The 26,264-nt window shown below is 40.9% G+C and overlaps 1 protein-coding gene across 6 annotated transcripts in view; it reads right to left on the bottom strand.

The window, feature by feature from the left end:
- The window catches only part of trip12 (thyroid hormone receptor interactor 12), a 167,863-nt gene that overhangs the window by 55,780 nt on the left and 85,819 nt on the right, over positions 1-26,264 (bottom strand). For all 6 annotated transcript variants that reach the window (XM_060923554.1, XM_060923558.1, XM_060923555.1 and 3 more), the window contains 5 exons: positions 9,749-9,902; positions 7,494-7,719; positions 2,323-2,441; positions 221-422; positions 22-122 (listed from right to left, as the gene is read on the bottom strand). In XM_060923554.1, coding sequence (XP_060779537.1) covers positions 22-122; positions 221-422; positions 2,323-2,441; positions 7,494-7,719; positions 9,749-9,902 — 802 coding nt within the window. The remainder of the gene's footprint in view (positions 1-21; positions 123-220; positions 423-2,322; positions 2,442-7,493; positions 7,720-9,748; positions 9,903-26,264) is intronic.

The raw sequence follows: 26,264 nt of genomic DNA, 5'->3' as shown, positions 1-26,264 counted from the left end.
GTGTGTGTGTGTGTGTCTCACCCTGATTGTCCACTTTGTCATCATCCCTGGGTGGAGAATACTTGGGACGCCGTGGCACTCTGCGAGGAAGACGCTTCCTCTTCAGAACATCACTCAAACGACTGTAAAGCACAAAGTTATTCGTAAAGTGAACACAGTGGGCTTTAACCAAGTGTGTGTGGGGTGGGCGAGTGTTGTGGCAAAGAGGGTGTGTACCCACCCCTGTGGGCTGAGGTCCAGCGAGTCCTCCATGTTGTTATGGAAACTTGGCGAACCCAAATCTGATGTGACGCTGGAGGCGGCAGGTGGGGTTGCCGTGGTGATTGTGGTGGTTGCTGCAGTGATGCCGCTCGTGCACGCCTTGGGCGGACTGGGGAGGAACGACTCACTCTCAGCCAGGTTCTTCACCTGGTGCATCACACCTGCGCGCACACAAATTATAGGCAGCTTCACACACTGAGTGACTTGCAGCATCATTATGGGCCCTTTATCCCCTTTTCCTTTCTGAATGAACGTACAAATGTTAACCTCATTATATGGATATAAGCATCAATAAGGGCCAATAAAACGTTGTCAATTGTGTTTAAGAGAGAATTACTGATCTTACTGGCAATCAGCCTTCAAGTAGCAATGACAGGCCATTTTTAAATCTAGTTGCGATCAAGGAGTGTAGCATTTCAAAAGAGAGTATGAAGTTCTGAACTCAAAACTGGTTTTATTTTCCCCCTAGGTTAAATAGAACAGAAGTTACAGCTGTTTGAATCCCCCCCAGTCAGCCTTATTTGGCCAGTTCCAGCAATATGCAGCCATCTTGAGAAAGTAAAGCAAAGCACCTTCAGGAGCAATTCTTGTGCCCAGAACATCTATCAATTGCTCAGAGTTTAAAAATAACCTTTTGCTCCAGTATTTATTTCTTTTGAAAGTTAACTGCATTATTTGCATAGTGAGATGGTGTAAACTACTCAAATCAATTTCAACAACTGAGCCATGGCATGACCAGAACCGTTGATTGTAGGTACTTTGCTGGCCATTGCACCGAATCATTCAAACCTAACTAAAAGATCATTGTTATTACCCTTAATCTACATAGATTCCTTTTAAAAAGTATTAAATCGGTCCTCTCTGATTGTATGCTCTTCTCTATAACTTGCCTATTGCATGTGATGACACAACAAGGCAAAAGGTGGCAGCACAGTTCCACACATTACTTTTCAGACGGTGGTGCTCAAAAGCGCTATGTATTCCTTGCTTGTAATCAAATGTGACTTAACACGATTAACATCCCTGAACCTTCTCTTTTTTTTTTTCTCTATCCGACAGAACCCAACATTTTTATTGTTTTCCATAGAAGGATACATATCTGTTGACCATGAAAAGAACTTCCACCGTCTCTGGCTGGCTTCCGGTTTGACTAAAATTACTGTGAAAAGCCCCACCAGGGGTTACGATTGTTCCCAACCTCTGGTATCGATTTCGGCCAATGTTGACCAATAGAAAGCGAGGTAGAGTCTAATGTTACAGGGGTGACACGTCTCTGCTTTCAACCAAAATCCAACACTACTGCGCCCAGAGGTTTCACCATCAACATTCAGAAAAACGATCGCCGTGTCAAAAGTAAGCTGTATCGTGCAAATCTGAGTGCATATTCTGAAAATTCCGGGGGGGGGGGGGGGGGGGGGGTGTTTCTATAAAATACCCAACTCTTCTGAAGCTGAACATGCATTTTTTTTTTTTTTTTAAATGTTGGAACACTGCTATCAAAAACTTGCAATTTACTATGTCAACAGATAGGCACTTCCCACACTGCAAACACTACTGGCATTACTACTTCATGCAAATAATGAAAACATTAACATACAATGATCTCATTCAAATGTTCTAACACCATTATTTCGGTGTGTGTAAAAACAAACAAAAAAACCCCATTAAAATCTCTTCCTGCATGGGCATGTTGCAGTAATTTCCAAAAAACGTCTGATTTAAACACGGTCATAAACGAGACAGTACACATTAGTCAGACAGACAGAGTAAGACAGATTTTGTCGTCTTAACCATCATGTAGCACATAAATCCTGAACAGTTCTCCAGTGAAATGTAATGAACAGGAGGAGCATGAGGATGTACCCTGCTTTGACTGGAATCTGCCTCACTTATGTCACAGACCCCACTGCAAAGAATAGTTTACAACAGGATCGTTTCCTCCAGGTATAATAAATAGCCTTTTCAGCAAACATTGCTCAGTTCCATGCTAATGAAGCAAATCTAACCCACAGCTAAACGTCAGAAAGCAGGTTTAAGTAACAACTGTGTGAACATCTTTACCTTCTCTCCTGAAGTACACACTGAACACGTCAGGTAGCTTCTGCATGAGGATCTCCGCCATCTGCAGAGAGCCGACCACAATCTTCAGGTCCTGACTGGATAGCATCGAGGCTATGTGACTGTGGATGCAAAAAAAAAACACTTCCATACCTGGCGTTGATGTACAGCACAAAAGAAACGTGCAGTACGTCCTGGACATACGCAAGTATGACAACTGGATGAATTTGGTCTAATCACTGTACAAACCAGGGTTGTGGTTTTCAGTGTCTGCTTACACAGGACACTGCAAGGAATAATCCACCCTGAGCAACCTGTATATTATTTCACCAACACCGATGTGATGTTCAGTGGCACTCAGGATTTATTTTAGAATGAAAGCGAGTTGATGTTTTTGGATTAATAAACTCGATTCAAATTCAAGCTAATACCACCAAAGTCATTGTGCTCGATCTCTCATAGTAGGCACATCAGACGTTCGCTGGCCGGGCTGTGAAAATTGCGCATGCAGACGCTCATCTAGGTTTCCAAATCTGTCATTGTTTAACTCTTGAATATTTTCTATCATGAATAAGATCATTAAAAATCTTACAATCTCTGCTTTTCATAGAAATTTATCTTAAGATCTGTTCAGTACTTTGGGAGTAGCGGCAGGTTGAAGTTGGTACAACAGAGTACACACACAGTGCTCGCGGGACATCGGGAAACTGCCGGTGCTTTTTGAGTCACGGGAAAGTGGTCAGGCGCTCTCTCTTCTGATCGGTTTCTGACTGGATTACTCGTGAACAATAATCAGATAACTTTTATAGGGATGTTCTCTAGCGGTCACTGTTTCTGATGAAGTATTCAGCAAAAATCTTCCATCAGCTAGTTTTGATATGATTTCACAGGAGACATAAAACAAAGAATCCTGCCAAGTTTTGTGAAATTCCTCCAAAAATTGAGCAAGGAGTTGATTTCAGAAGGTGAGCACCTTTCCCGAAATGGATGGACGGACGGAAATTGCCACAACGTAATTCACCTTCGGGCCTTTCGGCCAGTGGGGGATAAAAACTGGAAGTCAGAAACCCGAGTGTCAATTTCAAGTCACTTAAATGGAACTGTTTCCTGGATGTGGCTCACAGTTTTTTCGAGGTTCGCCTTGAAAGCTATGAATATTAATCAAAATAATCATTTATATTCTTTCATATAAACACTAGTTGGCCCTACTTTTGAGAAATACAAAGGCCTACAGAGCACAACGAGGATATTAGAAATGATGTATTACTTTTTATTGAGTGCACCGATTTAACGTTTTTTACCCAATTAGCATAATACATACTAATTTGCATGATTTTTCAAACTCCGTATACAACAGTCTATGTGCCTGCCAATTTCCATGGGAATATCTTGGAAAAAGAGAAAAGTTAAGAAAAAAACATTTAATCTCTTTTGTTAATGATGAGGCCCATTTTGGACCATGTTATCCAAAAACATATTACGTCAGTTTTCTAAAAATGTGCACATACACATCTCATTGGCATTTAGTGACACCCACAAAACCCCATAAAAAATCAAGTGAACAGACAAAAGTCTGGGAGCACCTGGGACCATGAGACGAATAATGAGTGTGAAAGGCAGAAGAAGTGGAAATTATTTGAACTCAATTCTATGCTAATTAAATATTTAATGACGTTTTCTATTAAAAATAATAAGCAAGAGCCAAACTCTTCCAGCAGCTGAGGCGTTCGTTTATGGCTTTGTGCAGGGAGAGTGACTCTGTAGAGTGGCATTTCTTTTTCCATAATTTAAAAAGATATGAATTTTGTCTTAATTTATGGGTTTGTTGGGATGCTTTCATCATTATTTATATTATATAACTAAAACCAATAATATAAAGCCACTAGTTTTCACAAATTTTTTTTAAGCGGTATTCTTATGACTTTACCTAGTGAACTAGCATGAGGAGTTTTTGACAGAGATGACAAAGCACTTCTGTAAGTTGCTCTGGATAAAGGTGTCTCAAATGCTGTAAACATAATAAAAAATAAGCTATATAAACTCCATTGTACATTTCATACATATAACAAAAAGCACCAATCCATTAGCCTGGGCCTGCCCATCTTAAGTGTGACGCAACACGAGGGCCTGTTGCGAGCTTAGTCTGGCCAGGCAAGCTATCTCCAGCTCTTCCAAGCTCCCGAAAAATCGGGAGCCAATCAACTTTGAGCATCTCCAACGGCCCTGGGTAGAGGCGTGTTCAAGGCAGTGACGTAGTAGAACTGCGACCGGAAGCCATAGATTCTTTACAGAATCTATGCCGGAAGCGCTTCATTCACTAGAAACATTACGAACATGGAGCAGCGGCAAGCCTTTGACACAGCGGTAGATGCTGTATTGAAAGCATTCAACGGGAAGTTCTCATTGAAAACGGAGCAAAGAGCAGCCCTGGAGGTATTTATCTTCTTCCTGTTACTCAAGCAGTTTCCGTCGCGTCACATACGTCAGAGGAAAGAGTGATGTGATTGGTTTAAGCTTCGTCACAGCCTTTTCTGGCTTCGACCAGTAGCAAACTGAGGCATTTCAGGGAGGCGGGTCAACCACGCCTTTGGGAAACGTTTGGGCTTAATATCTTTGCCAGACCAAATGCTCGCAGAGCTTTGAAGTCGCATTAGCCAGACTACCAATCCATGTAACTTGGCTTGAAGTCGATCAAGGCTACATTCACACGACAACGAGGTTTTTTTTTTTTTTTTAAATATCGCGTCCACATGGGCAACAGATCAGTAAAATTTCAGGTACATAAGGCAACGCAGCGCTTGCTGAAAACAATGCAATACACATGCCACACCACTACGTGCGCTGTAAGACTGTCCCATCGGAGACACCAGAACAATAGAAGTAGACGCATGCGCATAAACCCCTTCTTCTGTAGCATCAGCCACAAAGTTTTGATTATTAATCAGTAGCGTAAAACGAAAGACGCGGAAAGAGGAATGAACGGGGGGTAGATGGAAGCCGATACGCCAACATTCTGATATCCTCCAGAATTCTTTAATGGTCCGGAATAAATTGAATGCTACATGTTGATGGATTACTTTGTTCTTCTACGCCCTTTTTGAGGAATGTATTGTCGGACTTAAACCAACATCTGAAGAGGTGAGATCGCTCCTTTTTTTTTTTCCTATGTTTGCTGGCGGGATTGTTTTTGTTTTTGGAAAGCGCACGGGCGGGGCGCGGTTTGGTACTGCTTCCGCAGTGTTTGGACTAAAGACTCTGCCCTAAGGGCTATTCTCTCTCTCACTTTGCACCATTACACAATATTCACAGTGAAAATATTTTGTAAGCGCGTTTCATGAACCAAGTTATAGGATTTGTTGACAACTCGCATCGAGTTCGTTACACTTCTACCCGGCGTGAAGCACTGACAGTCATGTGGTTGTGACGTCATCGTAAACAAATCCGTTCTACTCATCCAGACTACTTCGCAACGGCGCCGTTGCCAGATTTTTTTCACTCTGGAACCCGTTCTCAAAAGATTTCGTTTTGGGGCACCCAAAACGCCGGTGCCGTGTGGACGCCAGGCCGAAACGATAAACAATTTTATCAGATTCACCTGAATCCGTTGCCATGTGGACAGGGCCTAAGTTTAGGCTGACGGTCCTCTCATGCATTAAAATTCACACAATCCGGAGCAATTTTATTTATTTTTTTCCTGAGTTTAGAGGCGTTTCATCAACACCAATTTCCTTATATACATCCTGATCTGAATGATTAAGAACGACTCCGTTTGTATCTAGCTTGATAAATGAGGCCAATTGTCCCCAGTGCTGCACAAAATGCATCTCATCATTCATTGCATTGTGGAACGATTGCTGTGTCCGAAAGCACTCATTCACTACTCCCTACCTAGGGAATTCTATATATAGACGACTAGCTAGTGAGCTCTTTGGTAAAAAGCGACGACAACACACAAAACACCACTTTCGGACACTACTCCGCCACGCCGTTATTTACATCATTACTGTCTAACAATTAAAGCGTGCCAGATCAGTCATGGCCACATCACCATGACAATCACCCTTCGGGCCTTTTGGCCAGTGGGGTATAAAAACAAAAAAGTAAACCACTGCTGAGAACACAGTTGTTGGAATGCTCAAAAAGTAAATAAATAATAATTAATTGATACATGGCTGGGGGCGGCACGGTGGTGTAGTGGTTAGCGCTGTCGCCTCACAGCAAGAAGGTCCAGGTTCGAGCCCCATAGCTGGCAAGGGCCTTTCTGTGCGGAGTTTGCATGTTCTCCCCGTGTCCGCGTGGGTTTCCTCCGGGTGCTCCGGTTTCCCCCACAGTCCAAAGACATGCAGGTTAGGTTAACTGGTGACTCCAAATTGACCGTAGGTGTGAAATGTGAGTGTGAATGGTTGTCTGTGTCTGTGTGTCAGCCCTGTGATGACCTGGCGACTTGTCCAGGGTGTACCCCGCCTCTCGCCCGTAGTCAGCTGGGATAGGCTCCAACTTGCCTGCGACCCTGTAGAACAGGATAAAGCGGCTAGAGATAATATGAGATGAGATGATACATGGCTTTCCAGACACCCTCAGGCACACAGAATGCTCTGCGGCAGCAGTCTTATCATATTATACATAATGTCTACGATACATATTGCATCACAGGGTTGCCAGGTTTACAGTTTGCTGGCAAATACTTTTGAACTACTACTGTGAGGAAATTTTGTATGGAGTTTGCAAGCATGCAATTGATCCCACTTGCCACATTGGCTGGCATGCATGCATACACACATACTGCATATAAAAACTGTATGAAATCTATGATCAGTGTGTGTTAGTAAACTGATTAGGCTAATTCTTACACCTGTTTGTTCAAAATTCTGGGCTATTTTAGGGAATTGAACCAGGCAGGGGAAACTAATCCTGCCTTAGTAAAATGTACTGTCTAAAATATGTAAAATTAGTAAAATATGTTGCTTTTGTGGTGCTTGAAAAAAAAAAAAATACTCAAACTTGTTTTGAACTCATTGCAGGTTGTTATGAACCTGGCAACCCTAAAAGGAGAAATACAGAGTAATAGACGTTGAGTTCTGTTTGCAAGTCAGGTCAGTGCCATGTACAAACATGAACCACTGCATCTTTCTTGCATCTTATTACACACACATGCTAAGGTGTCAGACACTTACCTGGAGACGGCGTGGTTGCGCAGCACATCCTTGAGCAGCTCGGAGTCAGAGAAGTAGATGATGCGCAGGATGGCTCTGAGGCACTTGTGTCTGACGGCGGGACCGGCTGAGGAGCTGTACACCTCATATAGCACACCGAACAGAGTCTTAATAAAGCAGCGTGCTAGCTCTGCCTCCTCCCGCATCAGCTCTGCACGCGCATCCTCACCACGCACCTCCACGTGACCTAAGAGTGAAGTAGAGAATGAGAAAAAGAGCGGAACAGTGAATCAAAGGACAATTACGTAACTGATGATTTTGTAAGAAATCACGGCAATTATTACAAATAGGATATAACACCGATCAGTCATAACATTATGACCAGTGACATGAATGTCCTTGATTATCTCATTACATTGGCACCTGTCGAGGGGTGGGATATATTAGGCAGCGAGAGAACAGTCAGTTCTTGAAGTTGATTTATTGGAAGCAGGAAAAATGAGCAAACGTAAGGATCTGATCATCTCCAAAATGGCACATCTTGTAGGGTGTTCCCGGTATGCAGTGGTTAGTACCTACCAAAAGTGGTCCAAGGAAGGACAACCAGTGACAGGGTCATGGGTGTCGAAGGCTCATTGATTCGCATGGGGCACGAAGGCTAGCTCATACGATCCAATCCCACAGAAAAGCTACTGGAGCACAAACTGCTAAAAAAAAGTTAATGTTGACACCTTTGTTTTATCCAACATTAACTTTTTCAGCAGTTTATGCTCCAGCAGCTCCTCTGTGGGATTGGATCGTATGAGCTAGCCTTCGTGCTTCATGCGAATCAATGAGCCTTTGACACCCATGACCCTGTCACTGGTTCTCCTTCCTTGGACCACTTATGGTAGGTACTAACCACCGCATACCAGGAACACCCCACAAGATGTGCCCTTTTGGAGATGCTCAGCCCCAGTCATCTCGCCATCACAATTCGACCCTCGTTAAAGTCACTCAGATCCTTACACTTGCCCATTTTTCCTGCTTCCAACACATCAACTTCAAGAACTAACTGTTCTCTCGCTGCCTAATACATCCCACCCCTTGACAGGTGCCATTGTAACAGCATAATCCATGTAATTAATTTCACTTGTCAGTGGTTTTAACATTACGGCTAATCTGTGTATTTACAAGGTGCAAACTGCAATGTTTCAGAGCCCTCTCCTGGCTTGGAGATAAACTGCAATGAAAACATGAAGCAGTTAAGCAGCAATGTTCTGGCTGGGGCTGAAAAATTTGAAACACTGACACCAGCCAGATTCTTTGAGATTATTTACAAATCAGTTCTATGATTAATATGAATTAAAGGTAGGAAACACTTGACTGCCATGAACATAAGAAAAACAACATGATAGGGTGGTGTAGTGGGAGAACAACATGAAGCGGAGTTGCTATTACCACCCTGAATAACACATCCTGAAGAGTTTATTCCTCTTAAACCACAGCAAGTTGCTAACAAGTCTTTTTTTTTTTTTTTAAATCCCCCAGCATATAATGCAGGGGGGGAAAAATAACTATCGCTCTGTCCATCCGTCCGTAAACATTTTAGTTTCCGGAGCATAACTCAAACCATTAGGAATTTTCATGAAACCTGACAGTTATGTTAAGTGACTGGAGGAGTTGTGCCTTTTGACATTTTGGGATTTCTGTGATTTTTATTTTCTCCGTATTTCTATGGCAACCAATTCAACTTAGGAAAATTTGGAGTGGGGTTTCATGTGGAGGCCGGGGGGATTTGGGGACTTTTTTTAAATTACAGAACATACCATTTTAACAATTTATAACATGAGAAACTGCAACAAAATAAGTTAGTTCCTGTTCTATAAACAAAGTCATTCCCTTACAATTTTCTCTTTATAAATAAATAAAAGGTGCTTGTGATGTTAACAATAATCATGTGGTTATGGTCACATTTATTTGGACTAATCAGCATAAAGGATTCTAGTGTTGTACTTGGCTATTTATGAATTCATCATGCTCTCAATGCTGGTTTATTTCTTTTCTTTTGCAAATAGCATAGGGCTGATGATGGCACTGGGTTAAATGTTCAACTAAAGCTAGCTAACCCATTGTAGCAATTTTTTTTTCTAAGTTATTGATATAAAGCAGCTAGCGTAACATTTTTTTTTTTTTTTACTTGGGCAAGTTCAAGAGTCCTTTTGTAAAAAGGACGCAACACTGATCAGACAAGTGGCTCTGTCTCCTCCTGTGCACGTGTGTGTGAGAGAAAGTACCAGTGTTGGGGTTGATCAGGGGGTTGGGTTTCCTCTGAATTCCCCGTGCCGTTCCCGTGTCCTCATTGATCTGCTGCATAGAGTTGAAGTCAATGGTGTAAACTCGGCCAAGCGTTGAGAGGCTGATCTCGTCCTCACCGTTCTGATGGGCCGTCTGATGTAGACAAATACGCACACACAGAAAACAATGTGCTCCCGTTAAGCAACTGTTTTCAGAGCAATAACAAGAGGTGATCCAAAAAAAAAAAAAAAAAGCAGCCGTAGGAGCTAAAGAAGGCAACTGGACTCGCTTGAAATTCTTAACTTTGAGTTTTAGAATAATCTGCATTACAAAATAACTGCACTCGTAAATTATACATTAGGTGTATGAAATAACAATGAGACAGAGTGTAAAACAAACAAATGACAATGTGGGGGGGGGGGGGGGCAACCAGATCAAACGAACAGTGTAGTCCACATTCTAAGGCCCTGTCCACACGGCAACGGATTCAGGTGATTCCGATACAACTGCTTATCGTTTAGGCCTGGCGTCCACATGGCACCGGTGTTTTGGGTGCCCAAAACGCAATCTTTTTGAGAACGGGTTCCAGAGTGGAAAGATCTGGCAACGTTGCCGTTGTGAAGTCGTCTGGATGAGTAGAACGGATGTGTTTACGATGACGTCACAACCACATGACTGAGCGCTTCACGCTGGGTAGAAGTGTAACGAATATCACCAGGAAAAAGCCTTACAGAGCACTAGTGAGAGTGAAACACGAGCTTGGATATTATTATTATTATTATTATTATTATGTTCAGTGTTAGTTCACAGTAGTAATGCAAGAAGCAGAATAGTGACAGTAATAGTGAAGCAAAAACATGCAATTGTACAAACACTGCAGCTCTACAGCAAAATATTCATTTATGAAATGGTCTGATTCTGAACACCAGTAGTGCCAATGATCTTCTCATTGCGATGCGAGTTGTCAACAAATCCTATAACTTGGTTCATGAAACACGCTTACAAAATATTTTCACTGTGAATATTTATTGTGTAATGGTGCAATCCCACCAGCAAAAATAGGGGAAAAAAGGAGCGATCTCACCTCTTCAGATGTTGATTTAAGTCTGACAATACATTCCTTAAAAAGGGCGTAGAGGAGCAAATTAATCCAATTTATTCTGGACCATTAAAGACGCCGCCTTCCGCGTAGAATCATACGTCATCCTAGCCGCCATATTGGAGAGGTCAAAGCGGAGAATAAAGATTAGCTGCGTTTAACTGTACCAACAGGTTTACCGTCCAAACGAGATCATATGGGATTACCTTTCACAGGTGAGAAACAACAAATTAATTCCATCAACGTGTATCATTCACTTTATTCCGGACCATTGAAGACGCCGCCTTCCACGTAGAATCATACGTCATCCTCGCCGCCATTTTGGAAAGGTCAAAGCGGAGAATAAAGATTAGCTGCGTTTAACTGTACCAACAGGTTTTCTGTCCAAACGAGATCACATGGGATTACCTTTCACAGGTGAGACTGGAAAAATACTTTTCATTGTATTTGGTCATTATAATGTAATTTTACAAACAGATTTTCCTGACTTTGTGGCTAATATGAAGTCTTGCGCATAATAGTTTATGCGCATGCGTCGTTACTTCTTCTATTGTTCTGGTGTCTCCGAAGGGACCGTCTTACAGCGCCCCTAGAGGTGTGGCATGTGTATTGCATCGTTTTCAGCAAGCGTTGCGTTGCCATATGGACCTGATATTTTACTGATTGTTGCCCATTTGGATGCGATATATTTTTAAATAACATCTCGTTGCCGTTGTCGTGTGGATGTAGCCTAAGGCTTTTTACACTGTCAAAAGTACAGTGTCTCCTCACTTCCATACACCAAGAATACAGATAAGAGAATGGCAATTAAAAAAAAAAAAAAAAACCAGCCAACTTGGAATTGCACAGAAATCCAGTCACTTAACATAAGAGAAAAAAGAGGTCCATATTGCCCAGAACTTATTCATTGTGCATTTGATTTTTTTTCCAACTTGATGCAGTTTAAAATGTCTTTAACCCAAATGGCATGGGATGGAGGTGCAGGAGATTTCCATCTGAGCAAAATTTGTCGTCTCGTCAACAAAGTAACAAAGGCGATCACATCCTTTTTAATTTTGGTCAGATGTAGTGCAGTTGGAGGAACCCCGAATAATGCTGTTATGGGCTCCGGTTCAATCTGTGTGCCACTCGTTTCTGAAAGTGTATTAAAAATATCTTCCCAGAAGTCAACCAGAGATGGACAACCCCAAAACACATGCACATGACTTGCAGGTGACTGATTACATCTTACACAGAGTTCACATCATAACAGATCCAGAATAGCCTTGCTTTGGTCTAATGGGCCCTATGGATAAATTTACACTGCATAACACCATGCCGAGCACAGATGAAAGATGTATGTACCCTCCTGAGTGCCTCTTTCCATAGGTCATCCTGCATTTCCTCACCCAATTCCTCCTCCCATGCTGATTTAATATTATACAAATCAAGGGATTTTTAGAGAACAAATTTTCCTATAAATTGTCAATGCCTTTCAGAGTAGGAAGTGGGGTGAGAAAAGTGTCAAATTATGTTTCAGCAGGAAGGGTGGGAAATCTGGGATTTATGCTATGAACATAACTCCGGATCGGTAAATATCTAGGGGGGCGCCTGGGAACATCAAATTTAGCTGATAGTTGAGCAAATGTAGCGAATGTATTGTTGATGCAGCATCACTAAAAAGTTTATACCACCAAGGCTAGACCACATTGAAAAAAAAAAAAAAAGCCAAATCAGCCATGGGGGGCGGGGGGGGGGGGGGGGGCGCGGCGGTGGCTATCAGACTAGAGAGAGGGGTTGTCTGAAATCCGAAATGCCGTCTAAATTGATTCCAGATCTTTAATGTTGTTTTAACACATACATTTTGGGTGAAGGAAGAGTAGGGGGCCTGCAATGGAGGAGTGAACAAGGCAAGGCAGGGACACTGGTCTGGATGAGGCAGTCTCCATCTCCAGCCACGTTGGGGATGGAGACACCAACCCACTCCGCAACCAATACTGACCGATCCTAAGATTTGCAGCCCAGTAATAGGACCTAAAGTCCTTGCTTGAAATTCTTGATGTTTCACCTCTCATTCGAAAGGCTTCTTCAGTTCTGTCTGACTAGTGGGTAGTTCCAGGTATTGAGGTTTTTCACCCACGTGACCAAGTCATGTGATGCATCGTTAGGCTGCCATTTTGGACGTCACAGCTCGAATCAGTTTGAATGCGAGGAAGGCGACAAACGAAAAAGATAAAAGAAAAAGGAGCGAGATGCAGAAAACACCTTCACTATTCAGCGACGTAGGGCATTTACAGGGCGAGCAGAGGGAGAGGTATTTGCAAAAATTGAGGTTGGCAGGCTTAGAGAACGACGTTTACCTGCTTCCACCAGGATTGTTCACTGACGTACGGAAGTACACGAAGCCCTCGTCTTTACCTGACTTCGGCCCACATGATCTGTATACCTATGTCGTTAAAAACCCATCGCCATACACAGGTATTGATCTGAAAGCGTATAAGAGTTTGGATGCCTATAAATATTTTGTGTCAGGCTGGGTAACATGCCTACATCAGTGGGTCGTCCCTGGAGCCGGTGGTCGCCATCTTATTACAGCTAAGGTTTGTTCACATTTTCATTTACTTTCGGTCCTCAGGATAAACAAAATGTTATTAAAATGTCATTGAAATAACTTCTTAGCCTGTTGAGACATGGCCCGTTATAAATTTGCTGTTACCAGGCAATGACCAAGAACTGTATTATTAGGGTCAGTGTCTGTGTTGTAGCAGTGTACTAGCAGCTAGCTGTTAGCACTAGCTAATGTCAACAACATAGTAGCTAGTATGTTACTGTAGCAATGTTTACGTTCAGTCATTTGGATGACTTAAAACCTTTCAGTCTCAAGTTTTTCCTTTACTGTATTTACTAGTTTACTGTAATTATGATCTGGCAGCTATTTACAAAAGCAATCCTAAGGAGAGTTGTTGCGGTCATGTTGATGTGGATGTGTATTCAGTTTTCTTATCTTGGTATTCTGTCCTTAGGGTGGACCAATTTCTGCCTCAGTGTTACTGGGTCTGAAGTGTACAGGGATGATGTTTCTGCCTCGGAGTGTTTCAGATCCATCAACACTCCGAGGCAGAAATTGGTCCACCTGAAGGACAGGATACCCAGACACAAATAGGACAAACGTAGTGTACGCAATTCAATGCAGTGAGGAATGCACAGACCTATACATTGGGGAAACAAAACAACTGCTTCACAAGCACATGGCTCAACACAGGAGAGCCAGTTCCTCAGGCCAGGACTCTACCTTCATCTCAATAACAAAGGACACTCGTTATTGGTCCACCCTAAGGACAGAATACCAAGATAAGAAAACTGAATACACATCCACACCAAGACACTGCCAACTTCAATGACTCACGTGATGGCAGAGAGAGCCAACAACCCACAGAAACGCACAGCTTGAGGCTACATCCACACGACAACGGCAACGAGATTTAAAAATAAATAAATAAATAAATAAATATCGCGTCCACATGGGCAACGGATCAGTAAAATATCAGGTACATATGGCAATGCAACGCTTGCTGAAAACGATGCAATACACATGCCACACCTCTAGGTGCGCTGTAAGACGGTCCCATCGGAGACACCACAACAACAGAAGTAGTAAGGACGCATGCGCATAAACTATTATGCGCGAGACTTCATACTGGCCACAAAGTCAGAAAAATCTGTTCGTAAAATTACATTATAATGACCAAATACAATGAAAAGTATTTTTCCAGTCTCACCTGTGAAAGGTAATCCCATGTGATCTCGTTTGGACGGCAAACCTGTTGGGACAGTTAAACGCAGCACATGAACGAGGCATCTTTATTCTCCGCTTTGACCCATCCAATATGGCGGCGAGGATGACGTATGATTCTACGCGGAAGGCGGCGTCTTTAATGGTCCGGAATAAATTGAATGCTACACGTTGATGGATTAATTTGTTCTTCTACACCCTTTTTGAGGAATGTATTGTAGGACTTAAACCAACATCTGAAGAGGTGAGATCGCTCCTTTTTTCCCTATTTTTGCTGGCGGGATTGACTCACACTCTCTCTCTCTCTCTCTCTCACTTTGCACCATTACACAATAAATATTCACAGTGAAAATATTTTGTAAGCGCGTTTCATGAACCAAGTTACAGGATTTGTTGACAACTCGCATCGAGTTCGTTACACTTCTACCTGGTGTGAAGCACATGTGGTTGTGACGTCATTGTAAACAAATCCATTCTACTCATCCAGACGACTTCGCAACAGCGCCGTTGCCAGATCTTTCCACTCTGGAACCCGTTCTCAAAAGACTTCGTTTTGGGGTACCCAAAACGCCGGTGCCGTGTGGACGCCAGGCCGAAACGATAAACAATTTTATCAGATTCACCTGAATCTGTTGCCGTGTGGACAGGGCCTTACACTCCACACTCATCACTTCTGCTCTCACCACAACACAAATTTCTCCCAATCATCTGGGCGCTCAAGTAAAAGGTGCCATGAGGTGCCAGTTCCTCAGGCCAGGACTCTACCTTCATCTCAATAACAAAGGACACTCATTTCAGGACTGCAATGTATGCATTCTAGGGTCATTCCATGCCAAATCAACAAATATCTGACAAATTTATGCTCGACCATCTCAGATTTCAATGAAATTTGGAGGGCTCAGAGATATTATTAAAAGAACTTAATTCCCAAAATTTGAGCTTCCTATCTCCAACGGTTTCAGAGATACAGGCATTTGAATATTTCAATTTTTTTGCATTTTGCTCAAAACATACATATTTCAAAGTGTAATATAATCTTTATTATGCAAGATAGAAACTTAAAATTTTGCACAGAGAGACTCAATGTCTTGTACTACAAGCTTCAACTTAGAATTTTAATGGTCATTGTATATTAGATGGTGATTTTAACAAGGAAATTAAAAAGAAATTTGCAAATTTGTGTTTCTTTGCAAGGATTGGATATTTTGAATAGTTGACTAGGGAATTTAATTGTAGTTGCTTTCAATTTGAGATCAGTATAAATGAGTTTGTTCTTAGACATCTAGAAATGGCTGAACTTCCTCCCTGTTCTATAGCAATTGGACTAAAGAAAGATTCTGACTGCCATAAACTAACATACAACAGAAATTCTAAGTTAAATACACACTCTCAGTATTAGTTTGGAGCAAATTTCATTAATTAATAAAATTTCATTTTAGAACGTAAAGTTCCTTCTACTCGTTGCAGCTTTGCTTTGCCATATGCAGCTTTCTGTTTGTGGCTATACTTGGCAATTTTCAGTGGAGAGCAACCAATTGACAGTGTATGTTGGATCCACATCTACACACGTGCTCTCTTGTTCTGATTCTGTAGAACCTGCTGAATCTGCTTGGCTTAAATGTTCTTTCACTCTGTGAACATTTAGAACACAATTTTTGTCCAGGTTTAATATTTTTATTTATCAGTTTTGAAAGTGAATCTGCTGTTTCAGGAAGAATTGAACGTAATTCTGTTTTAACTTTTTTCTTGTGCCTTTCATATGGATCACAACAACTTTTCTGTAGCTCTTCATATTACATCAGAAACAGTTTCTCATGATGCAGACATACTGTCTGTGCTTGAAATGTTCTCAAGTTCAGTTCTCTGTTTAATTAATGAAATTTGCTCCAAACTATACTGAGAGAGTGTATTTAACTTACAATTTCTGTTGTATGTTAGTTTATGGCAGTCAGAATCTCTTTAGTCCAATTCCTATAGAACAGGGAGGAAGTTCAGCCATTTCTAGATGTCTAAGAACAAACTCATTTATACTGATCTCAAATTGAAAGCAACTACAATTAAATTCCCTAGTCAACTATTCAAAATATCCAATCCTTGCAAAGAAACACATTCAGTTAACAACATTGGTAAATTTTCTCAGTGCGCTGTATTACAATGTAATATAATTCAAGCAATATAATGTTATCTGAACAAGTATGCAGTTTACAGACTCTAAAACTATAAGATATGAGCCACCTGTTCTGGTATCAAAGGTCACCTATTGTGCTGTGTTGATAGTGATAAGGCTGGCTGTTGACTGGTACACAATAGCTGGTCATTGATTGCTAATGTTACACAGTCTTAGATTAAAATCAAATTTACAAATAATTAATACTCAGCATTAATTGAAATTTTATTTAAAATTGAGGAAGAAACATGTCTCCTAACCTACTTGAGCCTTATTGAAGCATTTATTAACCCTCAAATATCAGTTATATGAAAATATATCAAAAATTCAAATTTGGTGAAAATGGATTTTTTAAACCCCTGTAGTTTAAAAATACTTGAGAAACACAGAAGAAAAATTTGGAAATATAAAATATGGGTCTTGGGGATTACTGAAAAAAATTTACAAGTTCCTCACTGCTATCCCACATTGGATTTCTTGCTACTGAAAATGGCATGTTTTAGAAATCGGCGAATTTCAAAACCCTATTACAGACAAACTAGGAATAGTGGAGACTTGGTAAAACTGAAATTGGTAGATATTTCTGTGTAGATTTGAATAACATTCTTAGTTTAAGCATTACTGCCACAGGCAAGCTTCCAGAAGGAGTTAAAAATGCAAAAAATGCAAATTTGTCTTTTTAATTTCCTTGTTAAAATCACCATCTAATATACAATGACCATTGAAATTCTAAGTTGAAGCTTGTAGTACAAGACATTGAGTCTCTCTGTGCAAAATTTTAGGTTTCTATCTTGCATAATAAAGATTATATTGCACTTTGAAATGTGTATGTTTTGAGCAAAAAACAAAAAAAATCAAAAAATTCAAATGCCTGCATCTCTGAAACTATTGGTGATAGGAAGCTCAAGTTTTGGGGATTAACTTCTTTTAATAGCATCTCTGAGCCCTCCAAATTTCATTGAAATCTGAGATGGTCGAGCATAACCTCTTGTTGATTTGGCATGGAATGACCCTCTAGCCAGACAAGACTGGTGGTTTGAAAGAGGGGTAAAAGAAGCCATCTTCATCGACCTGGAACGACCATCACTGAACAGAGGAGGTGGTCTGAGACGCCACTTATCAGCCACCTACAATGCAGTCCCTGGCACACTTCCCAGAAAACACATCCACATCAAGACTCTGCTGACTTCAATGACTCACGTGATGGCAAAGAGAGCCAACAACCCACAGATCACCCAAACGAGACTCTAGGCTGCTAACACCGTTCACACCCAGTCTCCAGGGACCCCAACACCTACAGGATGACCGAGAGGGTCAACAACCCATGTGACCTCAATCACTCTCCTTAGGATTGCTTTTGGTCCACTAGAGGATAAATACCTGGACCTACCCACTAGCCAGACAGAACTGAAGAAGCCTTTCGGATGAGAGGTGAAACGTCTTCAAGAATTTCAAGCAAGTCCAGCTGCCCAAAAAAAAAGGCCCACGAAATCCTGGGGGGGACTGGTATTACTTGACTTCATGGTCTCAATATCGAAAATATTGCACAAATATGCAACTTCCAACATAATTATCTGGATATTCAACAGATTTCAGCATCGGATGAATTTGTTTTGACCGCCGCCATATTGAATATACTTCGGACCCGTTCGTGCATTTACGCCGCCCCGTTTGTAGCGTCCCAAGCAAGTAAAACCTGATCCAAGTCTTTCGCTAGGTGGTGTCTTATGGTCCATGTACGAATATTCGAAAGAGACAAGAAAACATGGATAAGAAAAAAAAGAAAAAAATACATCCATTTTGTCATTCTTCGGCAGAAAGAGAGTACATTCACCTGAAAACACTGATACCCAAGGTAGTCATACTAGATTTACAACAACAACTACTACTGCAACATCAACTACTACCACCACTGCCACTGGTGACTACTACTACTATAGACCTACACCAAACTGAAAACAAGTTAAAATAAATTATAATTTACAAGGAGGAGATAACATAGATGTGATATATAGTGGCCTGTGGTTGAATTCCAAAATATTGCCATTGATTAAACAATATCTCAATATATTTGGTTGAAGCATTGATTTTTGTCATCTACATTGCTTCATATGGCTTCTAATACCAAAAAAAACAAACAAACAAAAAAAAAAACAGAATTTTGGGGGGGGGGGGGGGGGGGGGGGGACAAACAAACAAACAAACAAAAAAAAACAGCCCCTGGGCTGCCCCAGCTGTTCATTGGGCTCGCTTCGCTCACTCGGTTCACTTCAACTGAAGGATAAAATCACTGGGCCCCCATTGTAGAAATGGGCCCCTGTTTTTTCCCCAGGAGGGGCCCTGTGGGCCCCTTGACCTGCAAAACAATGAGTTTCTGTATACTGTGGTGATTTTATATCCTAAATGTAACCCCACACACACACCTTGATATCATAAAACAATAATTTGGTTTATGATTGTATTTTGATTCATATGTAATCACACATGCACTGATTTCATCTTATGCTGATTATATCTGGATTCAAAGCCAGTCATATTGATTTTCAGCAAAGTTAATTCTATTAAAATAATTGATTTATGAATGATCATAATTAAAAAGAAGAAACCTTTGTCACATGCACACTTCAAGCACAGTGAAATTCACCCTCTGCATTTAACCTATCTGAAGCAGTAAACACACGCGCGCACACACCTGGCGCAGTGGGCAGCCACACCAGAGCGCCTGGGGGAGCAGTCAGGGGTCAGGTACCTTGCTCAAGGGCACCTCAGCCCAAGGCCGCCCCACGTCAACCTAACTGCATGTCTTTGGACTGTGGGGGGAACCGGAGCACCCGGAGGAAACCCACGCAGACACGGGGAGAACATGCGAACTCCACACAGAAAGGCCCTTGCCAGCCGCTGGGCCGGAACCCAGAACCTTCCTGCTGTGAGGTGACCATGCTAACCACTACACCACCGTGCCACCCAATTTTAATTACAGTAAAATACAGTAAAGACATTGAGATCGTTTATACTGAAAGGCTGTTTTCTGCTAAATCACAGCCCTATTCAAAAAAAAAGTGTATTATTCTAATTCCAGTGCCTGCAGTGTTACATGTTGTAATGAGTGAGCCAAGGCCACGCTGAATGAAGCAATTGTTCGTTCTGGAGTGTTTTGCATGCTAATGTAATACGTTATCAAGTTATTCTGAATCGGGTATTGTTACAACAAATTCTACAGCTGCAAAGTGCATCATTTAAAAAAAAAAAAAATCTTTTGTGGTAGACTGGCCAAGGCCACGATTGTACCATTAAGTGCAAACAAGCACAACAACCTGTATCAACCTTCGAGTGGATTTGACTCCAGTCATTTTGAATCATGTATTGTATGCTCTGAATGCTGTGTTGTTCACAACGCATCATTTATCATCATGTGTTTGATTCTTCCTGAATTGACCATTCATACTGAAAAATTTGATGAGAAGCGTGAGATGTACTGCCCAATAGAAAATGCTGAAGTGGTAAGACGGGAAATGTTAACCATTGAGAATTTGTATACACTGTTTTTTGAAACTGTATAAAATGAGAACTTTGTGATTTTGAGTTGGTTCACTTGACAGACCGAACTCGGCCTTTGTTAATTGATTTAATAAAGGGTCTAAACTTTCCTGCAACCTCTGACTTTGAATCATTTTTGTTTGGGAGAGAGTTCCCACAACACCTACTTGGATTATTAATTCAGTGGTGCTGAAACTACTAAAGTGTTTTAACCTGCCAAGGCCAACGCCTCTTAACTTCCTGTTAGTGATCATGACTGATTACAGCTGGTAGCTTCTCAGTGCCAACATAAAGGGTTTGATTGACAGCACTCACCAACACAGTACAAAGTCCAAGGAGCTCAGTGCAAAACTGAAAACGAGGAGCATAGATTTACACAACTCAGGAATGTCTCTTGAAGCCATTTCTAAACAACTGCAAATTCCAAGATCATCAGTTCAAACAATCAATCATATACCAGTACATTTTTGGGAGGCGTAGCCACTTTGCTGGAGGAAGACCCAAATGGTTACCCTCAGCTGAGAGGAAACTGGTTTGGATGGTCAGGAACAACCCAGGACCCACTAAAGCCCAAGTCTGCCATGAACTGAAAACTGCTGGAACACCATCTACAGTCAAGCATACATGTTCCATCGTTATGGACTGAGAGGCTGCCATCTGAGAAAGAAGCTCCTCCGCCAAAATTGACACCTTCCAAGTTTGCAGCTGACCACATGGACAAAAAAAAATGTCTTCTGGAGGGAAGTTTTATTGGCAGATAAGATAAAGCTCGAGTTGTTTGGCCACAATGATCAGGGGTGCAAAGGTACACTGTACCAACTGCCAAGCATGGTGGTGGCAGCATCCTCTGGGGCTGTTTTGCAGCCAGTGGAACTGGTGCATTGCAAAAAAATAGGTATGTTGCCAAAAAATAAAAATAAAATTTGATGCATCAAATCAAAATGGTACTACTGAAAAGGGCTTGAAATAAACTTAATTTCCTCTCTGTGAAATACAGACAAAGCTATGCCACACTGAATGTTGAAAAATCTGGCTAATTTTGGTCAACTGTTCAACATAAAGGAAAATGATTTTTTTTTTTTGGGGGGGGGGGGGGGGGGGGGGTGTTTACCACTTTCCTAGAAAGGTACCCTTCTAAAATGTTTTAACTTCTAAATCTTTTGACATAGCTCAATAAAATAAAGAGGTGCCACGTAATTTAAAGTCCATGAAAATGATGGCAACCTATTTATAATGTACATCACTAATTGGTTACTTAAGAATTAATTTAAAATCTCAACAAATGTGCTCTGAGAGCACAATATCCCCCGCTGGCAACTATGTCTAAGTGCTTAATACACCCTCATGAAATTGTCAACGTACAAGTTTGGTAAATCAAGGGCCATAACTCTGGTAAAAACGCAACTGAAATGAACGAAATTGCAATATGCGTATTAGCCAACATAGAACAAAGAATCCTGTCAAATTTCGTGAAATTCCTCCAAAAATTGTGAAAGGAGTTGATTTCAGAAGGTGAGTAGCTTTCGCAGGACAGATGGACAGACATTGCCACGACAATCCCCCTTCGGGCCTTTCGGACAGCGGGGGATTAAAAAAAAAAAAAAAGCCCCGCCCCCAGGTTCCATAATACTTTGAGTTTTTACCAATCAATGAATGATCCTTGTCAAAAATCATCAATCATCTCATCATTTTTATAAACTGACTGTAGCTCAATATTAAACTACCACAAAAACATGAGTAATATAACCTTAACTGATCAGTTTCAGTGACAAACTCCAGCCAGATTTCTGCAACTTTTGCCCAGACAATCCAATTTGTATGAAACTCAAAAATGTGATGGTGCTTCAAATTACTTGAAAAAAAAGTGGTACAGACAACTATATTAACTAACCAATATGAGATTTGAGATAATACTTATCTTCATATAAGGCTTCAATGACTATGATGAACCCAAGTTTTGGTGACTTTGTTCACACACACCTTCAGTTTACCAAAAAAAAATAAAAGGACGAAGTGATTTAGTCCACAAAATCCCACATCAACACAGTGTACTCTGGATAGTCCTAAAATACAGCTTCAAAACTAAGCACTAGTGCACGTGTGATCCAATGCTGATCAGCAGCAGCGAACTCTGATTGGATGACCTGATTTTCACATACCTGCATAAAAGCGTATGGAATAACAAAGGCAGAAGACCACCTTGGAGTTCTTCAGCATAACCTCAAAACATCTGAAACTTGGACTCAGCTGAGTGTTGCAACAAGAAAATGACCACAAAACACATCAAAGCTGGTTGTGGATTGGATAAAGCAGGCAAACATTAAGCTAGACAACCATCAAAACATGTGGACTGCTTAAAAGTTAGGTCTGTGCCAGGAAACACAAATTTAATTGAACTCTGCCAACTCAAGTAGCATGTTCAAATATCCAAACAGAATTTTGCCAGAAGCTTGTTGACTGCCGCCAAAAGTATCCGGTCCAAGTGAAACTCGCTAAGGGACATTTAACCAAATATTAAGTGTGCTGTATGCAGGGGTGATAGCGTTCCGGCGCCGCGCCGGATTTCCGGCGTACCATGGCTGGGGGAAAAAAAGAATTTGGTGCACTAGTTTTAATTTATTTTGGATTTTCTGAAATCAACACATGATCATAATTATACATGCAGGGTCAAACTATACATACACAGGGGTGATAGCGTTCCGGCGCCGCGCCGGATTTCCGGCGTACCGTGGCTGGGGAAAAAAAAAAAAATCTAGTTCGCCCATTGTCCTGTGTCATTCTGAGATGCGCAGATAGACAGTAAAGGGAATTCCGAATTCCCTTTACTGTCTATCTGCGCATCTCAGAATGACACAGGACAATGGGCGAACTAGATTTTTTTTTTTTCCCCCAACCACAGTACGCCGGAAATCCGGCGCGGCGCCGGAACGCTATCACCCCTGTGTATGTATAGTTTGACCCTGCATGTATAATTATGATCATGTGTTGATTTCAGAAAATCCAAAATAAATTAAAACTAGTGCACCAAATTCTTATTTTGGTGTATTAAAAGATGCTGTACAATCATTCTTCCCCAGAAAAAGAACAGTTCAAAGAAATCATTGAAAGCCCAATGCAGCCATGATGGTATTCACATCTGTGAATGTAAACTTCTGACCACAACTGTATACTAAACTGGCTCTTTAACCAACATGACCTTTGCTGAAAGGCTACGCAAGAGTATAAATTTGGAGAAGTGTCACCTTGGTGTTGGTCTCTTCAAGTTGCAGCATCTATGCATGTTCTAGATTCATCATCTGTTTGCCAGAATTCAGTCAGAGCAGCATTTAAGGTTTCCCAGACTAATCAGATATACATATGGCCCAGAGTTTACGGCCACCTGATCACAGCAGCCATATGTTGTTCTTCCTCAAACTGTCGCCACAAAGTTAGAAGCACACAATTGTACTGGATGTCTTTGTATGCTGCAGCATTGGAAATAAGAGTCCAGCACAAACGTGTTTCAGCATGACAATGCCCTTGTTGCACAAAGCAAGGTCCATGAAGATACGGCTGGTGTGGAAGAACTTGAGTGACCTGCACAGAGCCCGGACCTCAATCCCATTGAAGACCTTTGAGATGAATCGGAATGCTGACTGCACACCGAGCCATTTCACCCAACAATCAAGGCCTGACCTCACTAAGGCCAGATACATATGAAGACTTTCAACTTGATTGATTTTGGAAATGTGGGAGACCACGGACATAAAGTCAGGGTTCCCACTCTAAGTCAACTGTCATGTTCCTTGACGAAAAAGCTCAATTTCCATGACCTATAATGAACAGGAAAAAACAGGCCACCTTAATGCTGAGCAGGCAAAAACCAGCCACAGTATTTTATACCCATCAATTTGTGAGCTTTATTTACTAATTCACAGATGTTTTCAGTACAAAAAAATAGTTCTCACTGCTTAAACTCAATGAAATAACTGCATGGAAAATATTGCCATTTTGCAAAAACTGCAACTAAAATTTAAGCATGCTACAAACAAAATTTCCTGATATTCCATGACTTGGCCCAAAATATAATCAAATCCCATGATTTTACATGTCTGGAATAAAGATTTTTATAATTCCTGTGGGAACCCTGCAGATTTAACTAAGTAAGATTTTAAGTCACAAGAACCCACACACCAGACAATTCAACAGAGATGCCGCACCACGCACTTGGCCATTATGCAAAACGATTTCAGAATGGAGATTCTGGGGACTTGATCTCACAGAAACTCGCTCTGTATAAAGTTCAGTGTTTGAAGCGCTTGGAGTGCTGAACAAATAAATAAATAAATAAATAAATAAATTAGTGGTGGAGCGCTCTGAGAGAAATAAGTGTGCAGTACACACCCTCCTTATGAGGAACAACTGAGATGCTGACACACGACAAGCGACCCGATAGATTATGCAGCGTGAGCTAGTACAACCCCTGGCAAAAGGTATGGAATCACCAGTCTTGAATGAGCACTTATTCACACGTTTTATTCTGTAGAACAAACTCAGATCACAAACATGATACAATAATAAAGTCATTCCAAAGTGCACCTTCTTGGCCTTCAGAAACACTAAAAGAAATGAAGAAAAAGCATTGTGGAAGTCAGTAAATGTTACTTTTATAGACCAAGCACAGGGAAAAAAATATGGAATCACTCAATTCTGAGGAAAAAAATATGGAATCATGAAAAACAAACAAAAGAACATTCAAAACACATCACTAGTACCGTATTTTCCGGACTATACGTCGCTCCGGAGTTTAAGTCGCATCAGCCAAAAAATGCATTATGAAGACAAAAAAAAAAAACATATATACGTCGCACCGGACTATAAGTCGCACTTTTTTGAAGGGTTATTCTATCCATAGAATCTGTGATTGTATCTGATAAGCGGCGCGTGGTTACTGCGCGACTGCATTGTTTATTTAATAAACGAACAGCTGAGCAGTGATAACGCGCCCTTTGCCCTGTAAGTAGCCTAGTCTGATTATTTTAAATATCTACTACTATCTTTAATACTATCACTATCGTTATTACTAATAGCCTATATTATTATTATAACTAATATTAGTAGCCTATTACTGATGCATTAATCAGTTTGCTTTTAGAATATTTTTACCGGTAGGGCTTATTATCGCCCCATGGCTCTTTCATCTTTGTTATTAAAGCTGTAGTCATAATCGAGGAGTGTCATTCTTCATTTTTGTCGAATTTTATTTCATCAAATCAGAGGTCAAGTAGGCTATAGGTATATCATCTCCAAAGACAGGTACGGTAGTAAAAACAACCGTCTAGTGAAAAAAAAAAAAAAAAAACGCTTTTAAATCCCCTACTTAAATCCTTAAAATGAGTCATTTAACTCATGTCTTGTGTGATCTGATCTCCAATGGTGAAATAAACCGGTTGTGATGAGTACAGTCTGTTATTTTAGAAGATAAATGTAATATATAATTTAATATATAGACTAATAAAAATTTATATTTTATAATATAATATCACGACATATTACTGTCTGTAACTGTTTGTCACTAAAGCGTTTTCTAAGATCATAATGTCTGATTATTATTATTATTATTTTACACACACAATAAGCGCATGTGCGTAAAGTTATAGTAAACCATCCCCCGCCTTTTTTTTTTTTTTTTTGAGTCGCCGGACCCACCCACCTCCTGCGTTCTGGGACCTCCCACTTCACAAATTAAGCACTGCCTAAAATCACTACATAACTTATTTAAATAACTATAGGCCCATCATTAATAATAAAACACAGGTCAATCAAGTTTATCAAGCTGATGATTTCACTCCAAATCAGCAAATCCATTGAATTCCTCATCCTCGGTGTCGCTTCTGAACAACTCTGCCTCCAGCGGCAGATGAAGCGCCGTTTCCTCTTCTTCTGCGTGGCTGTCGTCAG

Source organism: Neoarius graeffei, chromosome 6 (assembly GCF_027579695.1).
Source record: "Neoarius graeffei isolate fNeoGra1 chromosome 6, fNeoGra1.pri, whole genome shotgun sequence".
NCBI classification, from domain to species: Eukaryota; Metazoa; Chordata; class Actinopteri; order Siluriformes; family Ariidae; genus Neoarius; species Neoarius graeffei.
This window is presented reverse-complemented; position numbering and strand designations above follow the sequence as displayed.